At 45.3% G+C, this 23,572-nt stretch overlaps 1 protein-coding gene across 1 annotated transcript in view; it reads left to right on the top strand.

Moving 5' to 3' along the window:
* Positions 1 to 2,410: 2,410 nt before the first annotated feature.
* KIAA1549L (KIAA1549 like) overlaps positions 2,411 to 23,572 on the top strand; it is a 273,623-nt gene continuing 252,461 nt past the window's right edge. The window contains exon 1 of the mRNA XM_076002045.1: positions 2,411 to 2,741. Within this exon, the coding sequence (XP_075858160.1) occupies positions 2,501 to 2,741 (241 nt within the window). The 5' untranslated portion in view covers positions 2,411 to 2,500. The remainder of the gene's footprint in view (positions 2,742 to 23,572) is intronic.

Here is a 23,572-nt window from a genome sequence, read left to right as displayed (position 1 = left end):
TTTAGGTCCCTTCCTGTACGGATCCAGCCAGCCTGTCCAGCTCCCCCCCTCGACACCACATAGTCCAGGTGCACAGAAGGGCTGGGAGTCACCCCCACCTTTGTGTCCTCACCTCTTAACTCAGAGCCTGGTTCAGGATTATTGGTGCTCCTGAGAGTGACCCACCTTCCCCCTCCTGCTCCCTCACTTTGGGGAAAAGCCCAAATTTGTTGAAAGCCTTCCACAAATTGGCCTCGACATCCCTTCCCCTCTCTGACCTGAGCGCTGGGCTTCAAACAAGTGACCCCCCAAGGCTGCATTTTTCTGCCTCCTTCCCTGCTTCTGCTCAGCCCACTGCTCCCTGCATGTGCACCTGGGCCTTCAGCACCTAAGCGGTTCCAAACCCTCCCCTCTGTCAGTCCCACTGTGCCTGGACATCATCGTCCCCCACCTCCTGTCCCTGGGATCGCCGCTGGCTGCAGGACCATTCTTGTCTTGTCTTGCGATGCTGCCTGAATCAAGGCCAGGGACTGGCTTTCTCCTTAGGGTCTCAACCTGATTTCTTGACTTGCTTTATCGCCTCAATTAGACTGCAAGTTTCTTGAAACAAACCAAAACACAACGAATTTAATGAAAGAGCCAGATTAAATCATAACCTCCAACAAGGTATTACTATATTTCAACGCATCTTAGGTACATTATAAGACACATCTGACTTCTGAGAAGTTAACATATGAAAGAATGCGTCTTAGATGAAATGTGGTGTCATTTCTATCCTACAGATGCACCCTGAGATTTAACACTTTTCCAGACACACTGGCCAACTTGCCGTGCCTTGAACGCAGCAGGCACGCTCTGCCCCAGGGCTTTCACCCTCGCTGTTCCCTTTATCTGGAATGCTCTTCCTGCAAGCCTTGTTCTCTCATCTCCTTCAGGTCTTTGCTCCATGTCACCTTCTCAGTGAGGCTTTTCTTCACCGTATTCAACACGGCAACACCCCTCCTCGCGTTTCATTCTTTTACTCTGATTTTACTCCACAGCATTTATCACTGTCTGATATTCTATTACTTATCTGTTTAGGCCACTAGAATGTCGGCTGCAGGAGGGCAGGGCTTTTGTTCATGGCTCTTGTCCCAGTGTTTAGAACAGGGCCTGGCACGTAACAGGCGGTCAATAAATACTGTTGAATGAACAGAGTTTGAGCTTCTCCAGGTCAGGGATGTGTGTTTTTACTCACTTCTCGTATCCCCAGTGCCTAGCATAGTAGCTGGCAAACAGTGGGCGCTTAATATTAAATGATTGAAGGACATATGGACTCCTATGACCTAGGTTACTTGCTAACGGCCATCAAGCCTGGCAAGGGGAAGAGCGGGAGACCCATTCAGCTCACCCCAGGGGGGGGGGCCTTTAGTCCCACTGGGTAGTGACTGCTTAACTCTCTTGTTTGCAGGGAGGGCCTTTTTTGAAAAAACTCCCCCGTCTCGGGTCTTCCCAAAGCGCAGTGCACTGGTGTGCACGTAGTATGGCTGCAACACATATTTATAAGGTGTTTTTAATCCAGCGTTTTGTCGCAACCAGGCCACAGCCGCTTCAGTTCCTCAGCTCCTCAGAGGTAACGGCGTGCGAGTGTTCGCTGGCCCCTCAGAGAAGTAGTGCACAAACAGCACAAAGCGCGCCCGCCCATCCACAAAGAGCTTTTCCAAATCCAGGCTGAAGCGCTCTCTGGCCGCGTCGGCACGGTGACCGAGACCGTTTGCCCCCCTTCTCGGGCCAGACGACCTCTCCCGCCGACCTTCCCTCCTCCAGGTGGGGGAGGAGGTGGGAGAGACAGGGGGAGGGAAGCCCCCAGGCGCATCGCCGGGGCGCGGGAGCGGCCGGGAGGGGTCCCCCTCCTGGGTCCGGGGCCCGGCCGGGCGCGCGGGAGCGGGGGGCGCGCGGTGGCTCCGCGCGGGGATGCGCGCGCGCGCCTGCCTCGCCTCCCTCGCCCGCTCCGGTGGCTACGTGCTTTCTTTGTCAATGAGGCGCCGCTCCGAGCTGCAGTAGCACTCGCGGCCCGGGAGCCGGGGCCGGAGCCGGAGCTGGCACCCGGACCCCAGCGAGCGGGAGAACAGCGAGCCGAGCCGGGCGGAGAGGCAGCGGCGGCGGCCGGAGGAAGGGACCCGAGCGCGCCCGCGGCCGCCAGTCCCGTGCGCCGCAGCCTCGCCCCCTCGGTCTGCAGGAGCCCGCCGGGGAAGGAGCCCCGGGCGGCGCCCGTCCCGCCCTCGCTGCCCGGGACGCGCGGCGCGCGGCGACAGGCAGCGTGGGAACCCGGCCCGCGCCCGCCGCGGCTCCATGCGGCCCCGGCCCCCGCGCGGGTGAAGCCGCGGCTCCCCGGAGCCCGCCGGGCGCGGCAGGACGAGCGAGCCAGTCGCGCCGCCCGGCGCCCCCTCCCTCCGGCGCCCGGGCCATGGCCGGCGATGCCCGCTGAGGACCCGAGCGCCCTGCGGAGCGAGGCGGCGGCCTGGATGTGTGAAGCGTCCCCATGGCTCTGCAGGAGGCGAAGCCTCAGGGCCCGAGGGGAGCCGGGCCGGCGGCGCGGGGGCGCGGGGGCCGGCTCCGGGCGCGTGGGCTCGGCCGCACCGGCGCGGGAGCCGCGCGGGGCACCGGCGTGAGGGGCCCCGGGGTCGGCGGGTCCCACGACGCGTCGCCGCCGTCGCCGCCCCCGCTGCTGCTGGGACTACTGCTGCTGGCGGCCCTCCTGGAGCACGGCCGGGCCGACCCGGGTAAGCACTTGGCGGCGGCTTTGCGTCCGCAGAGGCTTCTGGAGCGGCGGGGCCGCCCGTCGGGGCGGGCACCTGACCGAGTGGCGGTGGACCGAGAGGTCTTTGCAGCACCGGCTCTGGGATTTTCTCCGCCCTTTGCTGCTGCAACGGCAGCCCAACTGTCAGAAATCTGTCTCCGGGGAAGGCACTGTTGGGCGGGGAAGGAAAAAAAGAGGTGCATTCGCATCTTCTTCTTGGACAAGTTGCAGATCTTCCTAGTGGTCCCTCAGGCACGCTTCATTAGGATAAAGACCTGGTGTGCTTAAGACACCTTAAAAGGGAAGTGTTTTATTAGGACACGTTTCAGGGTGGAGACGTCCACTATATTTTGGGCTCTCTGTTGAGTGTCCACATTGTCTTAAACTGCATGAAATGGCCAGAGAGTTTAGGTAGTTCCCATGCCAGCTTCCCAAATAGCAGTTTCCCCCATGTGTTGATAGCGGAACCCTTTTCTTTTGGAACAGAGGTGCCTAAAATAATTGCTTGCACCTTGCAAAGGGATTCAGGCACTGATCAAGTATTTAATTCACGGTTTGCAGGAGGTTATTTAAAAATAATCACGCTCAGCTCTTAGACTTCCAGCAATCCCTAGGAACTAGATTTCTGTAATACCTTGGACGATTTTGAGAAATCTGTTGTAACTCTTTGGGGGCGAGGGAGGAGGATTATTCTGCTAATGTGCTTCAAAACTTGCACTGTGCAGTCAGCAATTGTCTGGGAACTAAGAATGATTACTATGGCACTTGGAAAGGGCAGGCTTTTGTGTTTTTGATGAAATCCTGAGCTCTTAATGTGTTTAATTTATCAAGGACTATAGCTCTCACTTCAGGTAGTATGTTCCTGTAGTTTTGTGTTTTTTAGCAAGGACTGATGGGGACTTCTTCTTTCCCAGCATGTCCCCTCCCCCAAATTAGACTAAAATTCCTAATTGTGAGGAGCTAACACTGTTGTAGAGAAGAGGGTTTCAGGTTAAAAATATTTGTCTTCTAATTAAGTTAAACAGCTTAATTCATAGCCCATTTTCCTTTGCTTCACGTAAAGGGTCACTGACATGAGGTGTCTGTGTACAGATTACTGCCAAGGAATTTTCTGTTGTGATTATAATGTCTAAAAAGTTCAGTAATCTTTGGATGTGTATCTCAGGCTTGAGAAAAACCTCTGAAGAATTTTAGCCCCCAATTTTTAGTCCTGTAGCAGTTTTCAGGTGGTGTGTATTTGGCATAATGGTTAAAAGGTGAATCCTGAGTCAGACACACATAAATACCTTAGTATTACATTGGCTCAGAAACACACCTTGAGTTTTTGTTTACAGGGTCTCAAATCTTTGGTAGTTTTGTAAACTGCTATGAGATATTTATTTTTGGATGTTGTCCATTTGAGTGCAGATAATGAAAACTGTTCAACCATCTGTAATAAGTGAAACTTGGCTTTCGGGTATTGTTCCTATGCAGCCTCATGTCAGATGATTTCCTCTGATCAGTTTTGAATTTGTGACCTTTCCTCTCACCTTTGTACCCTCTGAACCTCTGTGACTTTGCTTGACTCCTCTTTCAGGCTGCCAGAGCCTGACTTAGAGGACTTCTGACCTGTATTGTTTGAGTTTAGCCCTAGTGTCTTTTTTTCTTTTATTCTTTTAGTGTGGTGGTCATGGCGACACACAGCTAGGAAAGATGCTTTGATTAAAATGATGGTAAAAATCATAAAGTTGATGGTCCTCCCCAAAGTCCTTTGTCTTTTCTCATTGGAGTTCCTTGTTGCTTCCTTTGTGCTTTTTGGGTGCCCTTTCTGTTGTCACCGTTCATGACCAGTTCCCCCCGGGGTCCAGCCCACCTGTGGATCCACAGTCTACCTCCGAGCTCTGTGGTCTCCTTTGGGTTTGCCGGTGATTCGGTTTCCTGACTTGTGTCTCTCTCAGTGGACCGGGCTCCATGTTTCACCTCCTGCCTGCTTTCCCTTGTACTCTGATTTCCCCTTGGGGCAGCTCCTCCCAGGGCAGATGAGTCCTGGGCCTAAGGCCCCACTGGGAGAAAGCAGTGGCAGAAGGGAGGGAGGAGAGTGAATGACACATTCTGGGTACCTTTGACTTTCAACAAACAACTTAATTTGGAACTTTTCCCGAGGGGCAGCGATTTGGTGCTGCCCCTCACTGCAGAATGCGTCCGATGCTGAGTTGCATGAGAAGCCAAACCTGCGACAGTTAAGATCCTACTAAAAGTGCTGGCTTGCTGTGGTCGTGTCATTTGCATGGCTGCTGTTCCTTGTCTTCTGACCAAGACATTTGCCTTGGCTGACAAATGGGCAAAAATAGATTTGCTTCTGGAAAATACCGTAGCAGTTGTTCAGCACCTTTGTGTCCTGGAGCCTCTGCAGTGTGTTCCCAGACTACTTCTACCCACCTCACCTCAACTTCTTTGCTTTAATGTTCTCAAGGTATCTGAGTTCTTTTCCACCTAAAGAAAATGCTGCTGTCGTCCTCAGTGTCCTCCTTCAAACTCCCTCTAACTCCCATCTCCTTGGAACCGTTGATCCCAGGCAGTAACTCCTGTTTTGGATGTGGGAGGTTGGTGTGGGAAAGAAGATTCTTTGCAGCAGCAAGTGCTGACATCCTCTATTCATCTGCCTTCCCGGCTCCAGGCAAAATAGTAAAGTTCAAATTTGACTTCACAGTCTTCTTAACTACTGATCTTCCATTCGGTTCATGTCAGTAAACCTTTGCATGCCTGTTATATGCTGGGACAGGTGCTCATCCCTATATGATCAGCTACTCAGTGTGACTTTCTGGGCCTCAGTTCTCTCATCTGTAAAATGGGGATGATGATAGTTTCAGTCCCATTGGGTTCTTGTGAGGATTGCATGAATCAGTGTGTCTAAAGTGTTTAAAACAGTGCTTGCTTATACAGTAAATGCTCAACGAATGCTAGCTGTTCTTACAAAATTGCAGAAATTGACTGCACATTGACTCTGTCCAGGTGCTGTGCTCAGGCAGGGGTTACAGGGGTGAATAAGGATAAAGTGGCCCTAGCACTCTGGGAGACTGAGGCAGGAGGATTGCTTGAGGTCAGGAGTTCAAAACCAGCCTGAGCAAGAGAGAGACCCTGTCTCTACTAAAAATAGAAAAATTAGCCGGGCATGGTGGTGCTGCCTGTAGTCCCAGCTACTCGCAAGGCTGAGGCAGGAGGATCACTTGAGCCCAGGTGTTTGAGGTTGCTGTGAGCTAGGCCGATGCCACGGCACTCTAGCCCAGGTGACAGAGCAAGACTCTGTCTCAAAAAAAGGAAAATGTGTCGTGAAGAAGGCCATCATAAAGCGGGTGATACGGGCCCTTGAACTCTCCAGTGTGATCAGAGCCCATAAGATGAGGGAACGGTTAGTTCTGGGAGAGTGGGGGCCTTGAAGGATGAGCAGGGGTTGGCAGCATTGATGGTAGCATTTCAGGCAGAGGAAAAGTAAAGGGTTCTTTGTGGCCAGGGCACAGGGTGCTGTAGGAAGGAGTATCTGACACCCTCTCACTGCCCCGGGACTCCCCCAGGCCCTCCCCGTGGAAGGGCTGCTTGCTTTTCCCACCAGCTTGTTAGTTCCTGATTTAGCTTCATTTCCCTATTGCCTGTTATGGTACCCAGCACAGAATAGGAACTTACTAAATTTTCAGCCTTCTTATACTCCTATTTCCTCAGTTTGGCTGATTCTGTTAGATGTTAGACTCTTATTTCATTTAAATAATTCGCAGTAAGTTGTGGATGAGTATTTTAGTAAGGCAATATATTTGCATTTTGAGAGAAGGGTTTGCTGCTACCAGAGAATCTCTAATATAGCGTGATATGTGTGTGGGGGGGAGATAATTTTGACCTGGGATGTCTTTCTTGCCCCTTTCCAACCTCCTGGTATACATATCATTGACTTGCAGGGCCATTTGGAATAGGTTCAACTGTTCATTTGTTCATTCATTCATTCAATGAGTTTTGAGTGCCTCAATATTCTGAGATAACAGTAATAAATAAAAACAAGACCCCGTTCTCATGGTGTTTAGAAACTAGCCCAGTGCTTTCCAAACTTCACTGTGCCTACGAATCACTGGAAGATCTTGTTAAAATGCTGATCTTGATTAGACAGGCCCGAGAGTCTGTATTTCTAACAAGTGCTTGCCTGGTGCTCATGATGCGAGCTCATGGGGTCCCATTTTGAGGAGCAAGCGACAGTACAAATACTTGTAGGTCAGGTGGTAGTAATTTCTACAAAGTAAAATAGCGGGTAGCAAATAGCATGCTCATGCATGTGCTTGTCTATACGGGGTGGTGAGGGGAGGCCTGTACGATGAGATGGCATGTGAGTAGAGACCTAACAGTGTGTATCTGGGGGAAGAGTATTCCGGGATGAGGGAAAAGGAAGTGCAAAGGCCTTGCACAGAGATTGTGTTTGGGGTGGTTGAGGACCAGAAGGAATGCTCGTATAGAACTGAATGAGCAAAGGGGGAGTAGTGAGAAATGATGTGGAAGAGACGATAGGGGCTAGACTTGCCATGGTGATGACTTGGTATTTCATTAATATTTTTGAATGAGATGGTGTAAGCCATTGGAACACCCAATAAAGGGGTGACATAATCTGGCTTCGGTTTTAAAAGATCCACCCTGGTTGTCATGGGGAGAAAAGTCTGTAAGGTCAAGTGTGGAAACAAGCAGAACAGGTAGGAGGCTGTTGTTGAAATCCGGTCTGCAGATGAAGGTGGCTTAGACAGGTGGCAATAGGATGGGTGGTGAGAAGTAGACTTTGGACATCGTTTGAAGATAGAGCTAAGAGAATTATCTGGTGGATTGAAAGGGTAGGAAACAAAGAGAGGACCCAAAATTATTCCAAGGTTTTTGGCTCAAGCAACTGGAAAGATCAAGATGCCATTAATTGAGATGGGAAAGGTTGTAGGAAGCTCAGGTTTGGGGTATGTAATGCTTGAAGTATTTATTCAAGTGGGGATGTCAGGTTGCCAGTTGAACAAAGTAGTCTGGAGTTGTAGGGAGATACCAGGTCCAGAGATATAAATTTGGGAGCCACCAGCACAGAACTGGATAAGAAGCCTAGAGCATGAGAATGGAGAAGGAGGGAGATCTGAGCAGTGAGCCTGGGACACTGCAGCATTTAGGGGTTCAGAGAATAGGGGGATCAGCAAGAGATGGAGAAAAAAACAAAGTGGGAAGAGAACAAAATCCATGTGGAAAAAAGTGCAGTGTTCAAGGAGGAGAGAGGGATCAGCTTGGCCAAAGCTGCTGCATGGAGTTAGGTGGGGACTAGCAGTAGCTGTTGGGTTTGGAGATGTGGAGGTGTTTAGTGCCTCCAAGAGCAGTGGGGACGGAAGTCTGATTGCAGTGGGTTCAAGAGTGAAAGGAAGAAGAGAAATTGTTCACAGAAATGCCACAACTCTTTTAAGATCTTTTTTATAGCAAAAAGCAGAGTAATAGGGGAGGTGGGCCAACGGAAGGTTAAGATGGGGTACAATTACATATGTTCATACTCTCTCATCTTTTAACATTAAAGACATACAACAAGAGTGTTTGATTTGGTGTCTCCACCCACATATAGATGGCCCCCAAAATATATTTGGATATTTTACCCTCAATATTAATTTTTAGCACTTCAAAGATACTTACACTATGTCCCAAAACTTGCCTCCCATCTTATCATTCCCACCCCTACCCCAAGATAAAGAAGATCATCTTGGGAACAGTAACACTATGCTTTTACTAAAATAGAAGTCAGACTGAGCGTGCTGACTTATGCATGTAATCCTAGCACTTTGGGAGGTCAAGATGGGAGGATCACTTGAGGCCAGGAGTTGGAGACTAGCCTGAGCAACATAGCAAGACCCTGTCTCTACAAAAAATAAATAAGTAAATAAATAAATAAAAATTTAAAATATAAAATTAGCTGGGCATGGTGGCCTGCACATGCATGTAGTATAGCTACTTGGGAGGCTGAGGCAGGAGAATTACTAGAGCATAGGAGTTTGAAGCTGCAGTGAGCTGTGATTGTGCCACGGCACTCCAGCTTGGGCAGCAGAGTGAGACCTTGTCTCAAAAAAGCAAATAAATAAATAAAATAACAAAAAACAAACAAACAAAAACCACACAAGGAAACCCAGAAGTCAGATATCCCCTCCCTAAAACTGACCATCACAGTGGAAACTTGAGATCCTGAAATTCTGATGACAGCCCAAGAGTTTCTCAGAAGCTTACTTATCTCAAGTCTCAAATTACTAGAATATGATCTGAGAATATTCAAAATGAATGTGCACACTTCCTTTTTCGTTTTCATTAACCTTCAGGCCCATATTGTTCTTTTCTTTTTCTTTTTCTTTTCTTTTCTTTTTTTTTTTAAAACAAACAACAACTCTACTCTTCTCCAGACAAAAATGAATAGTTGGAATGATCCTAAAACATTTTCGTCGCTTGACAACATATTAGAGGGGATTTCTAAACACACAGAGGACACATTATTCTGGGTCATGGGATGACTGCCATGGATGTGATTCTCTTTGGGGACTTCAGGACCAAAGGACAGTTAACAATCTGGGTGTTGTAAATATCAGTGATAGTAGCTGGTGAGAAGGTGGCAAATGAGTCACACTAATTCAGCAATATTTATCAAGCACCTGGAATTTGCCAAGCTCTTCATTAGTACTAGGGGTATAGTGAGAACAAGCCAGGGCTGGCCTCTGTCCTCAAGCAGCCCATACCAGGACAAGAAACCCTCAAGTGCAGTGGCAGGCGGGTAAAGTACCTCCATGAGTTAGGTCAGGTCAGGGGATGTGGGAAGACAGAAAGTGCCTGCCTTGTCCAAAGAGGCAGCCACTGCTTGGTGGCAGCCTGCAAGGGACTGATGCTCAGGGTGCTGTAGTTCTGACTTCTCAAGAAAAGTTGAATCTTTATTTAGAATCTCCTTGTTTTCAAATCTCACCAATTAATTCAGACTTTTGAAATGTCATGCTGTACAAAGAGAATGCACTCATGAGCCACCAGTTTTTTTCATTCCCTTTTAAAAGTCAAGTGCATTAAGGTATAATTTACATGCAGTGAAATTCACCCTTTGTAGGTGCACTGTATGATGCATTTTGACAGAAGTAGACAATCATGGGTCACCACCACAATCCAGAAATAGAACGTTTCTCTCACCCCCCCCCAAAGTTCCCTCCTGCCCCTTGCAGTCATTCCTTTCCCCCGCATACCCAGCGCCTGGCAACCACCAGTCTGTTCTCTGTCCTGTCTGTTCTCTGTAATTTTGCCTTTTCCAGAAGGTCACCAAAATGGAATTGTACAGTATGTAATATTTTGTGTCTTCTTTCACTTAGTTTAATGCTCTTGAGAATCATTCATGTTGCATGGGTCACTAATGATGTCCTTTTTATTACAGAATAGTATTCCATTGCACCACAGTTTGCTTATTCATTGACCAATTGATGGACAATTTGGGTTATTTCCAGCTTATGGCATAAAAATCTTTGGGCACTTTTCATTCCCCTTGGGACAAACACCTACGAGTGGGATTTCTGGGTCATGTATGAGTTATGTGTTTCACCTTATAAGAAGTTGCCAAACTCTTTTCCAAAGCAGATGTACAATTTTGCATTCTCATAAGCAATTTATGAGAATTATAGTTGCTTCTCTTGTGTCCTCACTGGTACTTGGTATTGTCAGCTTTTTTTCTTTTAAATTTCAGCCATTCATATAGCTGTTGAGTGGTATTTCATTGCAGTTTCAGTTTGCAGTTCTCTAATTATTAATTATTTTATTATTGCATATCTTTTCATGTTCTTATATCTTTATTTCTACCTTGAAGTGGCTGTTAAAATCTTTTGCCCATTTAAAATATTGGATTTTCTTACTATTGAATTTTGAGCTTTCTTTATATAGTCTGGATATAAGTCTTTTATCAGGTGGGTGTTTTGCAAATATTTTCTCCTAGTCTGTGGGTTGTCTCTTCATCTTATTAACAATATTTTTCAAAGACCAGAACTTTTGGCCGGGCGCGGTGGCTCACGCCTGTAATCCTAGCACTCTGGGAGGCCGAGGCGGGCGGATTGCTCAAGGTCAGGAGTTCGAAACCAGCCTGAGCGAGACCCCGTCTCTACCATAAAAATAGAAAGAAATTAATTGGCCAACTAATGTATATAATATAAAAATCAGCCGGGCATGGTGGTGCATGCCTGTAGTCCCAGCTACTTGGGAGGCTGAGGCAGGAGGATCGCTTGAGCCCAGGAGTTTGAGGTTGCTGTGAGCTAGGCTGACGCCACGGCACTCACTCTAGCCTAGGCAAGAAAGCGAGACTCTGTCTCAAAAAAAAAAAAAAAAAAAAAAAAAGACCAGAACTTTTAAATTTTGGTTAACTCTGTTTTATCAACTTTTTAATTTATGATTTTTTTGTGTGTGTGTCCTAGCTTAGAAATCTTTGCCTAACCCAATGCCACAAACATCTATGATTTCTTCTAGAAGTTTTATATTTTATTTTTACATTTAGGTCTGTGATCCAGTTCATGTAAATTTTTGTATGTGGTGGAGGATAAGATTCAAGGTTAATTTTTTTTTATACGGATGTTTAATTGTTCCAGCACCATTTATTGAAAAGACTATCCTTGCTCCATTGACTTATCTTGGCACCATATATGTGTGGGTTTATTTCTGGACTCTAGTCTGTTTTATTGATCTCTGCTTTTCTCCTTATGCCAATACAACACTATCTTGATTTCTCTAGCTCAGGGTTTCTTAACTTCAGCACCATTGACATTTTGAATTCAACAATTCTTTGTTGTGGAGGCCTGTCCTGTGCGTTAGGGAGTTTAGCAGTAGTTCTGGCTTCTGCCTAGTAGATGCCAATAACTCCCCTCTTGCCTAGTTATGACAACCAAAAGTGTCTCCAAACATTGCTAAATGGTCCCTGGTTGGTAAAATAGCCCCTGATGGAGTTCCATTGCTCTATGTGTATAGTAAGTATTGAAGTCAGATCGTGGCAATACTCTTTGTTCTTCTATTCAACCTTTTTGGCTCTTGTAGGTCTTAATGCTTTTCCATATAGATTTTAGTATCTTCTTGTCAATCTCTATTAAAAAAGGCTACTGGGTTTTTCTTTCATTTTTTTTTTCTTATTTCAGCATATTATGGGGGTATAAATGTTCTGCTGGATTTTTGATTGGGATTTCATTGAATCTAGATCAATTGGGGATGATCACTGCTTTAACATTGGATTTTTTGATCCATGACCATGATACCTCTCTCTATTTATTTAGTTATTTTTTCTTTTCTCTCATCAGTGTTTTATAGTTTTTAGCATATAAATTTATACATATGTATTTCATGTTTTTCAGTGCTTTGGTAAGCAGTACTATAAACATTTCTTTGTTATTATGTAGAGATATGATTTTAAAATATTAACCATGGCTGTGTGCAGTGGCTCATGCATGTAATCCCAGCACTTTGGGAGGCTGAGGTAGGAGGATCGCTTTAGGCCAGGAGTTTGAGAACATGGCAAGACCTTGTCTCTACAAAAAATAAAAAAACTTAGCTGGCTTTGGTGGTATGTTCCTGTGGTCCTAGCTACTTGGGAGGCTGAGCCAGGAGGATCTCTTGAGGCCAGGAGTTTGAAGTTACAGTGAGCTATGATTGCCCCACTGCACTCCAGCCTGGGTGACAGAGAAAGACCATGTCTCTTAAAGAAAAAAAAAAAAATTAACCTTAAATCATGTGACCTTTCCAGACTCAGTTCTAGTAGCTTTTTGGAGAGTCTTTGTATTTTTCTAAATAGAAAATCATGTTATCTGTGAATAAAGACACTTTTGTATCTTTCTTTCAAATCTGTATGCCTTTTATTTCTTTTTCTTGCTTTATTGCACTGGCTAGGACTTCCAGTACATTGGTGAATAGAAATGGGGAGTGGACATCCTTTTCTTGATCCCAGCCTTGGGGGAAAACATCAGTGTTTCACTATTAAGAATGATGTTAGTTATAGTTTTCATGAATTTTTATCATGAATGGGTATTGAATTTTGGCAAATCTTTCTCTGTTATCTATTGAGATGATCACAAGGTTTTTCTTCTTTAGTCTGTAAAAAGACAATCTAAGTTGATTTTAGATTGTTGAACCAATCTGTATTCCTGGGATAAACTCCAACTTAGTCATGATGTGTGCTCCAGCTGGGTCTGATTTTTTAATATTTTTGTTAGGCATTTTTAAAGTCTTATGTTCATGAGGGATATTGGTCTGTAGCTTTAGTTTTCCTGAACTGTATTGTCTGGTTTTGGTATAAGGGTAATGTTGGCCTATAAAATAATAGGGAAATATTTCTTCTTCTGTTTTATGGAAATGTTTGTGTAGAATTATTATTTCTTCTTTAATGCCTATGGTCTGACAGATGAGATTGAAGATCACTCAAGGGTTTCTTTAGTAAAACTAAAAATATCAAGTACTTTCAGGTTCATTTCCTCATTCTCAGAGATACCAGTGGACACTCCAGAGGTTCAGTTTAAGGTCTAGGCAGAACAGCCTAGGTGAGGGGAAATTGTGCTAGATGGATTCAGGAGACTAAGGTCACCCCTGTCTGACTGTTACTTGTCAAGGCACTTTGCTTTCCAAGGCCTTAATTTTCCCATCTATGAATAAGATCCTCAGGATCCCGCTTTCTTCCTACGTCTCCTGCTGTGTGTGTATGAGCCGTAAGCAGATGTGGAGGAGAAGGTTCCATCAACTGCATTTCCTGCCTCTTCCTGCATTAGTGGCCAAGCCCAGTCAAGGATTCTCACTCTGAAAAGGGAAGAGTTTTCCCATATTTGGCTGTTATGGTTCTAATGTGAAGCCCGGGTAAATACTGGCCTATCTTCAATCTTCATTGGCTTTTCAAAAATTATAAAAGTAACATGCACTGTATTAAATTCAAGCAGTACTCAAGTGTATACAGCAAAATGCAAAAGGCTATGTTAGCCTCACAGTTCCCTAGAGTTACACTGTGAAGCAAGTGTGATGGGTCTTTCTAGACCTTTTCCATACAAATATTTACATGTATAGACATATCCTCACTTAATTTTTTTTTTAAAGATACTAAGAGTGTAATCGCACCTCGCTTTTCCCACTTATCACTGTATATTGTGGCCCTCTTTCTCTAATAAATTTTGTCTTGAGAGAATTTGAACTCCTGGAAACATGGAAAAAGCCTTTTATTTATAAGGAGAATAGCTTTAAAACCACAGGTCAGGTTCAAACCTAGAGTTAAAATATCTCCTTAGACTATTCCTCTCATTTTCCCTGTTCCTTGGCTGGGAAGATACATCCACAGATGTTTAAGGAAAATCATGGACCCTTCTGAACACCACACAGGATGGGGATAAACATCATGTTTTATCCAATAATGCAGATGTAAATAAAAAGGCCGAATAGGTGCCTCAAGCATCGTCCAAGGTCATTGCTGCACCTGCCTCTTGTCCATTCATGCGAGGCTTTGCCCAGTGTGTCCTGTCCACGAGAGGGGAATTTGATTTAGATTTATATACGGTAAATCTGTTCTTAGCTTGAAATGAAATCTCCTGATGTTAGAAACACAAATGGCTTTGGTATGTATGCAGTTCCAGTACATAGGAAGGTCTAGAATATTTCTAACTTTACTCTTCCACATGCAATATGGAATTAAGTGGCTTGAATGAAAAACTAGGACTCTGAGACCTGTCCTTCTACCTCTGTCCCTGGGAATGAAGGCTGCTCCCCTGTCACTTGTCTTTTTGTTTACCAAATGTCAACAGCAAACCAGGGAGGCTGAAGAAAAATGGGAAGTGTGAGAAGAAAATGTGTTGACATTCATAGTGTGGCTTATAAATCCTTGTTGAAAAGGGCTGAGCAAAAATATCTCCAAACTTACATCCTTCATTATCAAATAAGAAGTCTTTGTTTTGAAAAGACTAGGAGGATCTGGATTAGGAGCATTATTTTGAATATAATTAAACTGGATGAGAATGTATTCACAAATCAGCACCTAGAGGTGTCCTTGGCAGTTTCCTGTTATTATCTTATTAATACTAGAGATGAACATATGCATCAAGCTGGTGAATCCTATAAAAGTGGAGCCTTTTTATTTTGATTTTTTTTAGTGGGCTGGGGAATATTTCTTGCCTCTGGTCTAGCGATAAGAATATTTTAAACAAGTGTTTTTCCATTTTTGTGGCTAATGTAATATGTTTACTTTTCCTGCAGGGATAACAGTCTCTAGGTTTGGTGCAACAACTTCACAGTTGCTGAAGCTTTTGGTTTCTCTTCCTATCTGAATCTCACACCAGCTCCTAAGAGAGGGTTGAGGAAATGATTTGCTAAAGGTCACACAGTGGGCTAGGGATTTTTACATTACTCCAAGAGCTAGGGGACAGATCGATCACCTAGCGACATAACTAAAACTAGCTCAAGTCTGGGGCCCCAGGCCACGGGGGAAATCTCATGTGACATATTCAGAACAGGAATGAAATTTAACTGGGCCACATGGACACTATAATTAATTGATAGAAATCACAGCTAACACCTTTGAGCATTTACTATTTGTATGTGCTCACTTGAGTCTCACAACAACCCTATGAAGTAGATTCTGTCATTATCACATGCTTCAGATAAGGGAACTTAACAGTCACTTGCCCAGTGTCGCCCAGGTAATGGTCAGAGGTGAGATTTGAACCCAGGCATTTCGATGCCACAGCCCACCCTCTGCTTTCTCACATTGTCTTCCTGGACATTAAGAGGTCAGATGAATGGCTCTCTGTCTCATGGGCCCAGTGCCTCTTGCCTCTCCCTCTTCCTACAGCTCGGTCCGTCCTTCTGCCTCTTTCTGCAAACTGGCTTTCTCTGCTTACCCATAGCTTGTTGGTTCCTCTGACACTAAACCTTGTAGGAGGCTTCTCGCTTGTGTGCTTGTGGTGGTGCTCACTACAGCTAGAGTGGACGAGACCCTTCAGTTTAAGTGCCTATTGTCAGGTGTCTGTCCTGGTTCCACATTCCTGGAGGGGGGAGTCAGGTTGCTCAGTGTGGCGGATGGAGTTAGGGATCAGCTGATCAGCAGAGGCCAGGGAGAAGGTGCACATGGTACCAACGTGGCTTCTTCGTCTGACCCCTTCTTCGACCATGGAGGTCAGTTTTAAATGAGATGGTGTGGGCAGGGCAAACTTCCCCAAATTTGTCTCCTCCCTCATAGCAATAAAAGATAGCTTCATGTGTTGGTAAGCTGGTTCTATGAAAAACAACAATGACAAGTGGCCTAATTTATAGCATGGGCCAATTTCCATGGTATGAATATTCCACCCCTGGCTGATTGCAAGCTAGAGGCAGGGCAGCTTTCACAAGTGCATGATGTCTCCAAGGAGTTTGACGTCTAGGCTTAATAGGCCAGTCAGCTAGCTGGGTTTATAATTATGTAAAAGGGAATAAGATTTCAAGGTAGAGAGGGTGGAAAGCAGGCAGATTGCTGTGCGCAGTCTAAAATGGCTTGAAATAACTGCATATAGTTCTAACTGTACAATCTAGTAGGCACACGGCGATGTTTTTGAAAAAGTCACATTTGCCTTTGACTGTGATGTCTTCCTTGTGACATATAATTAACCCTCTCACTAAATTTAAGATGTCAGACCTCATCCTCTTGAATGGGCATGTTTTTGTTTTCTGGCACCGAAAGGTGTCATTTTCCTCTGCTTCCAGATGTCAGCACCTCCTCCTCATGTGCTGTTGTCATGGATAGGCTCCTTTCTTTTGCCTTTCAAATCTAGAGATGCAAAGCCCATGTGGTGGCCTATTAGACATCTTTCAGTTGAGTGCACGTTATTAGTCTCGACTGCGGGCTTTATTGATGATCTTAAGGCTATCTGTCAGTTCATGTAATTATGCTAAAAGCCGAGTCAGTCTCATGAGTACCACCTCTGACAGTGTGTCAGGCACCTTAGCAGAACCCAGGGCCTGTCTGGCTGGCTCTTTTCCCTTGCACATCTGGGAAGGAGATTGGGAGTCTTGGCTTCAGTGCACCAGTGACGACACTTCCCCATCCTTCCTCCTGATGTGACTGTGTTGCTAACCTTGGGTGGTGTTGGCCACTGGGAGATGGAGGGAGAAGTGCCACCAATGTGGATCTGTCACTCTCCTTAGACATGGAACTCCAGGTGTCCTACTGATGGAAGGTCAGTGTCTTTACCCATAAAAATAGCACAATTAATTTATTCTTTTAATTTCCCTTGGGATGTAGCAAGAAAAAATTTTTTTTTACAAGATTCTTCTTTTATGTTTTATTGAAGATGTGTCCTAGTTTGTGAATATGTTGACTTCTAAATCAGAAGACTAGCATTTATGGAACAGCTACCATGGTGTTACTGGATCAGGGTCTAATGTAATCCCTTTGCTGTTGCTGTCAGATAGTTTTTGCCCATTTTGCTTAGAGGAAGCAGAGATTGAGAGAGCATTTAAGAAACCGACTTGCCTAAGGGCACATTGTTTGTAAGTGGTGGAGCTGGGATTTGAAACTAGATCTGACTACAATATAAGTGTATTTTCAGCCATCCAATGCAGTCCTGTCCTGCCCACCCCACATTTTATGAAAATTTTAAACACAGAAAAATTGAAAGAACACACATATACCTACCCTCTAGATGGTACCTTAACATTTTGCTTTATCATGTGTCTGTCTGTGCCTCTATCCATCCATCAGTTCATCTTATTTTTTTGGTGTATTCAAAGTAAGTTACAGATATCAGTACAATTCAGTACTACATACTATAGCATGCATGGCATTGATTAGGTTTCAATATTTGTTTATGGTTCTTTGTTTTTAAGGTAAATTTTACGTACAATGAAATATAGAAATCTTAAGAATACATTCCCAAGTTTTGACAAGTGTATATACCCATTTAACCCAAATCCCTGAACTATTTCCCCAAATAAGTTTCCCTTTGCCCCTTTCCAGACATTCCCCTCTCTCACCTCCCCTCACCCATCCTACACAGCCATGGTTTGATTTTCTTTTCCACCATGGTTCAATTTTATACTACTCAGGTTTTTTTTTTTTTTTTTTTTTTAAACAACCAAATTGACAGTTTTCTTTGTTCTGCAGCAAAAGATAAAAATGAGGGACAGGTGCAGTGGCTCATGCCTGTAATACCAGCACTTTGGGAGGCTGAGGTGGGAGGATTGCTTGAGGCCAGGAATTAAGACCAGCCTGGCCAACAGAGCAAGGCCCAATCCCTATAAAAAATAAATAAATTAGCTGCATGTGGTGGTATGCACCTGTAATCCCAGCTACTTGGGAGCCTGAGGTGGGGGGATTGCTGGAGCCCAGGAATTCAGGGCTGCAGTGAGCTGTGATTGTGCCACTGCACTCCAGCCGGGGTAACAGAGCAAGACTCTATCTCTAAAAAAAAAGAGTATCTATCCCAAACGCACAATAGAGATCTATCACTGCAAGACAAATAGTTTCCCTACAGTCATGATATACTGTGCAGTCTTAAATAATGGTGCCTGTTGTTTCCAAATTGATTTTCCTTGTTTATGATTCCCCATGGAGGTGAGTACTGTGAAGGGGAAGCCCAGTGCCTGCCACATCCAGGTGCTCAGTAAATACTGTCTGAACTGATACGTTCATAGGAATGAGTGTGTGATGGCTGAGAGGTGAGTACCCTTATGCCCAGGGTGCTGGGGAGCATGAGGGAGGGGCTCGCCTTGGAGAGTGAGGAGGGGGAGGGTAAGGGCAGGCTTTCCTGAGACAGTGACATTTGAGCTAATCTAGAAGGATGGATTAGGAGATGACCAGGCAGGGATTTGGGGCTGAGGGAGGAGGGTGTACTGTCCTCTGTGGTGGGAAGGAGCGTGGCTTGTTCCAGAACCAGGGAGAAGGCTGTGTGGGTGGTGGGCAGGAATGGAGGGGAGAGCGAGTGGGCAGTGGACGTGGCAGAGAGGTAGGCACAGGATCACACAGGAGTCGGCTGTGGGTGCTGGCTTTTGTCTAAAGAGCAGCAGAGGCTGCGGCGTGGTTTCAGGCAAAAGGGTGACCTTGGCATTCAGTCATAGCCAGCTGAGTTGGATGAAGAGGAGACATGGACGGTATGTTCTGGAAAAATAGTGAACTTAAACACCATTGGCTTTCCATAGAGGCAGTACTAAAAAAAAAAAAATCATTGGCATGAAAGTTCCAAATTTTAGGAGAACCCTAATTTACACTGGGAATCCTACACTGATCTTTAGATTCCTCGAGTGGTTTTTCTCCCTCGCCTCTTGGACTGCCCAGGCAATAGTAGTTACTGCCTGAGGCTCCTCTGTGCCTCCAGCTCTTGCCTGCTCGGTCCTCTCATTTTCACCATCTCCATTTCTTCATCTCCTTTGCTCCTTAACTCCCTTTCCGTCACCCAAGGGATCCTGCCGGTCACCAGTAACTGCCCGCTTGCTTAATCCCAGGGCAGCTGTCTCACCCCTTTTGTTCTGTTCTGTAGATCTTCCCGGGGAGGCCTCATTCAGACTCACGGGTTTAATTAACACCCACCTGTGTACCAATGATGGGAAAAACTCTTGGCTCTCTCCCAAGGGTGAGACACAGGCCTACTTGTTCATTGGACGTCTCCACCCCTGGATATGGACGGCTCAGCATTTCTCCCTCGAAGTGCACTCATCCCCTCCTCAGTCTTGCTCCTCACGCTGTGTCTACTCTGTATATCCTGGTTCAATGAGGATGGCTGCCACCCATTTGTTAGAGCCAGATTTCTGAGAATCATTCTAGATTCTTTTCTTTTTCTCCCCTGCTTCATCTAGTTGGCCACGAAATCTTGCTGATCCCATTTCTGAGCACTCTCATCATTCTCGCATTTTTCTATCTCTGTCTCCTTATTTCAGATCCTCCCTCCTTCTGGTCTGTGTTCTTGCCAAAGCCGTGTCTCCTAATTGGCCCCCCTCCTCTAGCTTGGCCCCCTTCAAACCAGTCTCATCTTCCAGCCAGAGATTCTTATAAAGTATAATTCAGCCCAGACCCTTCAGTGGCTCCCAGTAATTTATTTCAACTCCATGGCTTAGAAGTCTGGGTTCGTTATGAATGAACCATCTCCAACTCATAATGGGCACTATAGCCAGACTTGCAGTTCTCCAAAGCCCTTTCATGCTCTTTCCATTTTATTCTTTCTCCCTGGGAAGCCCTTGCCAGCCCTGTCTGCCTGGTTAGCAACTGCACTTCTTTAAGACTCAACTCAAGCATTACTCCTTCAGGTGGCCTCCCTGGCGTGCGCTCTGCCCTCCGCCGTAGGAGTGAGATGCATCCTCTCTGCTTCCACTTTCTGTACCATCCTTGATGGTCTCTCGGCCTGTCTCCTCCCTGTTGTATACTAGTGCCTATAGCAGTGTTTGGCACACAATAGGTGCTTAACAAGTCTTTGCTGATTTTGTGAATGACTCCCCTTTTGCCCCTGGCAATAATAATAGCTAACATTCAGTTAGTGCTTATTATGTGCTGAACTGTTAGCAGGCTGGGCACTATCTCAGGAAAGGGATACTAAGATTTGAACAATGATGGTAGCCACAGGATTAGAAAGAAGGGTAAATGAGAAAATTATTTTCTTTTTCTCTTCTGTCATTTTCAGCATTTTTCAACAATACACATCAGACTGTGTATTGTTTAGCACAGTGGTTCTCAAAAGGTGATCCCCGGGACACTGGGGTCCTGGAGACCCTTTCACAACTGTGATCGATGTGTTAAAGACGGTTTTCGTTGTAACTGAGCACACATACTATTATGGCCATGTCTGTTGGAAGAAACAATGAGCTAGGTGGCTAGAGAGACAACTTGCTCAGAGCAAGAGGGAAGAATATACTGTAAAGTCAAACTAGCGCTGAGGAACAACCGAGAATGCTTTGTCCCCTGAGCGTAGAAGACAGTGCTCAGGAAGAAGAGCAGGAAGTCGTGGTGTTTACCCTGTTGAAAGGTCGGATAAATGTGGAGTCAGTTTAAATTCTAGAGTGTGAAAGTGTGCAGGCAACCCCTAAAACTGGAGAGCCACTCTCTTAAAGGCTAGGATGATGTCTTATTTGTGTTAGCATGGGGTCTTGCACATACATAATAGATACAGGATACTTGTGGTGTATAGAAAGAAAGGAAGAGAATCTCTTGATATGTTTTCCCCATACCTATATAAACCTGTTGTATTATTCCTAGTCTTAAAACCTTTCTTGGTTGGGCACAGTGGCTCACACCTGTAATCCTAGCACTTTGGGAGGCCAAGGGAGGAGGATTGCTTTAGGCCAGGAGTTCAAGAGCAGCCTGAACAAGAGTGAGACCCCATCTCTACAAACAAACAGAAACATTAGCTGGGTGCAGTGACATGTGCCCGTAGTTGCAGCTCCTTGGGAGGCTGAGGCAGGAGGATCGCTTAAGCCCAAGAGTTTGAGGTTGCAGTGAGCTATGATGATGCCACTGCATTCTAGCCTGGGCGACAGAGCGAGACCCTGTCTAAAACAAAACAAAACCTTTTTTGACAATTTTGCCAACAAATATGTATGGACAGCACAGTACTGGTAGTGGGAAGTAGTGCAGGGCTCACAGCCAGGGGGCTGGCTTCTGTCTACAGATGTGTTTTCAAAAATTAAACACTTGTCAAGTAGAATGAAAAAGTCATTTAAAAACCAAAAGCTTTTACATTAAAAAAAAATCAGGACTTCTAGGTTCTCTTGAAATAATCAGAAGATCGACCATGCTGGTCTTACGTCTGGGAGCTGGACAGCAGTGCCTCTTTTACATGGGGCATCTGTCACAGCCCCCGCTGGTCCCAACTTCACTCTCGAGTTGGCTGAGATGAGCTAACTGTGGTAACACGCCAACCCCTAAATCTATAAAGGCTTAAAGTCATAGAAGTTTACTTCTCACTCACGTAAAGGCAAAATGAATGTTCCTGATGGGCGGGGAGCTCTCTTCAAAGCGGTGACTCAAGCGCCCAAGATCCTTGCGTTGTGTGGCTCCCAAGGCCGCGGTGCTTGTCTGCATCCAGCAGATGGACTGAGAAAGAGGAATAGGTCTGAAAGGGACGGGCATCATTCTGCTCACATTCCTTGGATTAGTGCTCCGCCACTTGGCCATACTGACCTGCAGGGAGAGGCCGGGCCCGTAATCTTGAAGTGGGTCCAGAAAGAAGAAGAAACAGATCTGGTGAACAGCCAGCTGGTGTCTGACCTAAGCCAGTCTTTCATCTGCTTGGCCCCTTGAGGCATTTGAGTTTGCAATCTCTGCTTTGACAGCAGGAGGCCTTGGAGATAAGGTAACCTAGGTTCAAATCATTGTACCCTGTTTCCCCGAAAATAAGACCTACCCATAAAATAAGCCGTAGCAGGATTTCTAAGCATTTGCGCAATATAAGCTCTACCCTGAAAATAAGACCTAGTGATGGGTGTGGCTACGCAGCGTATCTGCACAACCCATGCATTTTGTCTCAGAGTGATAAAGACGAGCAGCCCTTCTCATCTGCCCCATCGTGACAGCTACTATCCCAGAGGTGACCGGAAAGGTGTGGGCAACCCCACCAACAAGGTTGGCTCCCCCTGTCAGGTCCCGGCCATCCTGTGTGTGCTGCAAGCTGAGGCTTTGAGGGGAAAATAACACATCCCCTGAGAATAAGCCCTACGGTGTCTTCTTCAGGAAAAATAAATATAAGACCCTGTCTTATTTTCAGGGAAACGGGGTAATGTCAGCTCCAACAGGGCAAGAACTTAATCTGCTTTGTGCCCTGTTGTATACTAGTGCCTATAGCAGTGTTTGGCACACAATAGGTGCTTAACAAGTCTTTGCTGATTTTGTGAATGACTCCCCTTTTGCCCCTGGCAATAATAATAGCTAACATTCAGTTAGTGCTTATTATGTGCTGAACTGTTAGCAGGCTGGGCACTACCTCAGGAAAGGGATACTAAGATTTGAACAATGATGGTAGCCACAGGATTAGAAAGAAGGGTAAATGAGAAAATTATTTTCTTTTTCTCTTCTGTCATTTTCAGCATTTTTCTGGAGCTCCCTTTAATCTACATATTGATGAGAAAATGTAACATTTTCTCATTGGCTCACTGCTAGGGTGAAAAAACGGCTGTTTTCAATCTCTTGTAGTTTTGGTAGACAAAGGTTGCTGTTTCAAGGTAAGATTTTTCTTCTTGTGTATAACAAATTCCAATTCTGTTGAACTCAGTTGTACTTCAAATGGATCGTAATCTGCTGTCTTCTGTTTGTCAAAAAAGTTAGCGTTACTTTCAGAGTCACCTTGACATCTTTTAGCAGTACACAGCAGGGAGGGTGGAAGGTCTGATAATTTTCCTACAGTTTGAGTTCCTGATTGTGGTACAGTTGAGACAATATTTTTGTTGTTATTGTTGTGACTCTCTCATTTATTTGGGGGCAGGTTTGAGGTTAAGTGGAAGGAATTGATTGTATTTTTCCTTTCCCCATTGGAATACAAATAAAATTCTCCGTATCTTGTTATCCCTGGCATCACATCTTTGCTAGTTGTTATGGGACCAGACAGCCTGAAGACCTCACCTGGGCAGTCTAAGGTGATAGTGCCAGTGTTCTAGGTGGCAAGAAGTGTGATTACCTTTGCATGAAGTATGTCCTATCATGTGATCAGTAGGCTGTGGGAAACCCACCTGTCCATTTTTTGAAGGGGCTGCTGATACTGCAGCAGCTTAGTGACAGGTCTCTTTGCTTCTCCCAGACTCTGCTGGAATCCTTTTAAACAGAAAGATGTCCGTGAGAAGATGGAAAAATACAATAAAAATAGAGATGTATAAACACGTAACTAA

The sequence above is a fragment of the Microcebus murinus genome, chromosome 4, assembly GCF_040939455.1.
Source record: "Microcebus murinus isolate Inina chromosome 4, M.murinus_Inina_mat1.0, whole genome shotgun sequence".
NCBI lineage: Eukaryota > Metazoa > Chordata > Mammalia > Primates > Cheirogaleidae > Microcebus > Microcebus murinus.
The sequence above is the reverse complement of the archived record's forward strand: the minus strand, read 5'-3'. Positions and strand labels throughout refer to the sequence as shown.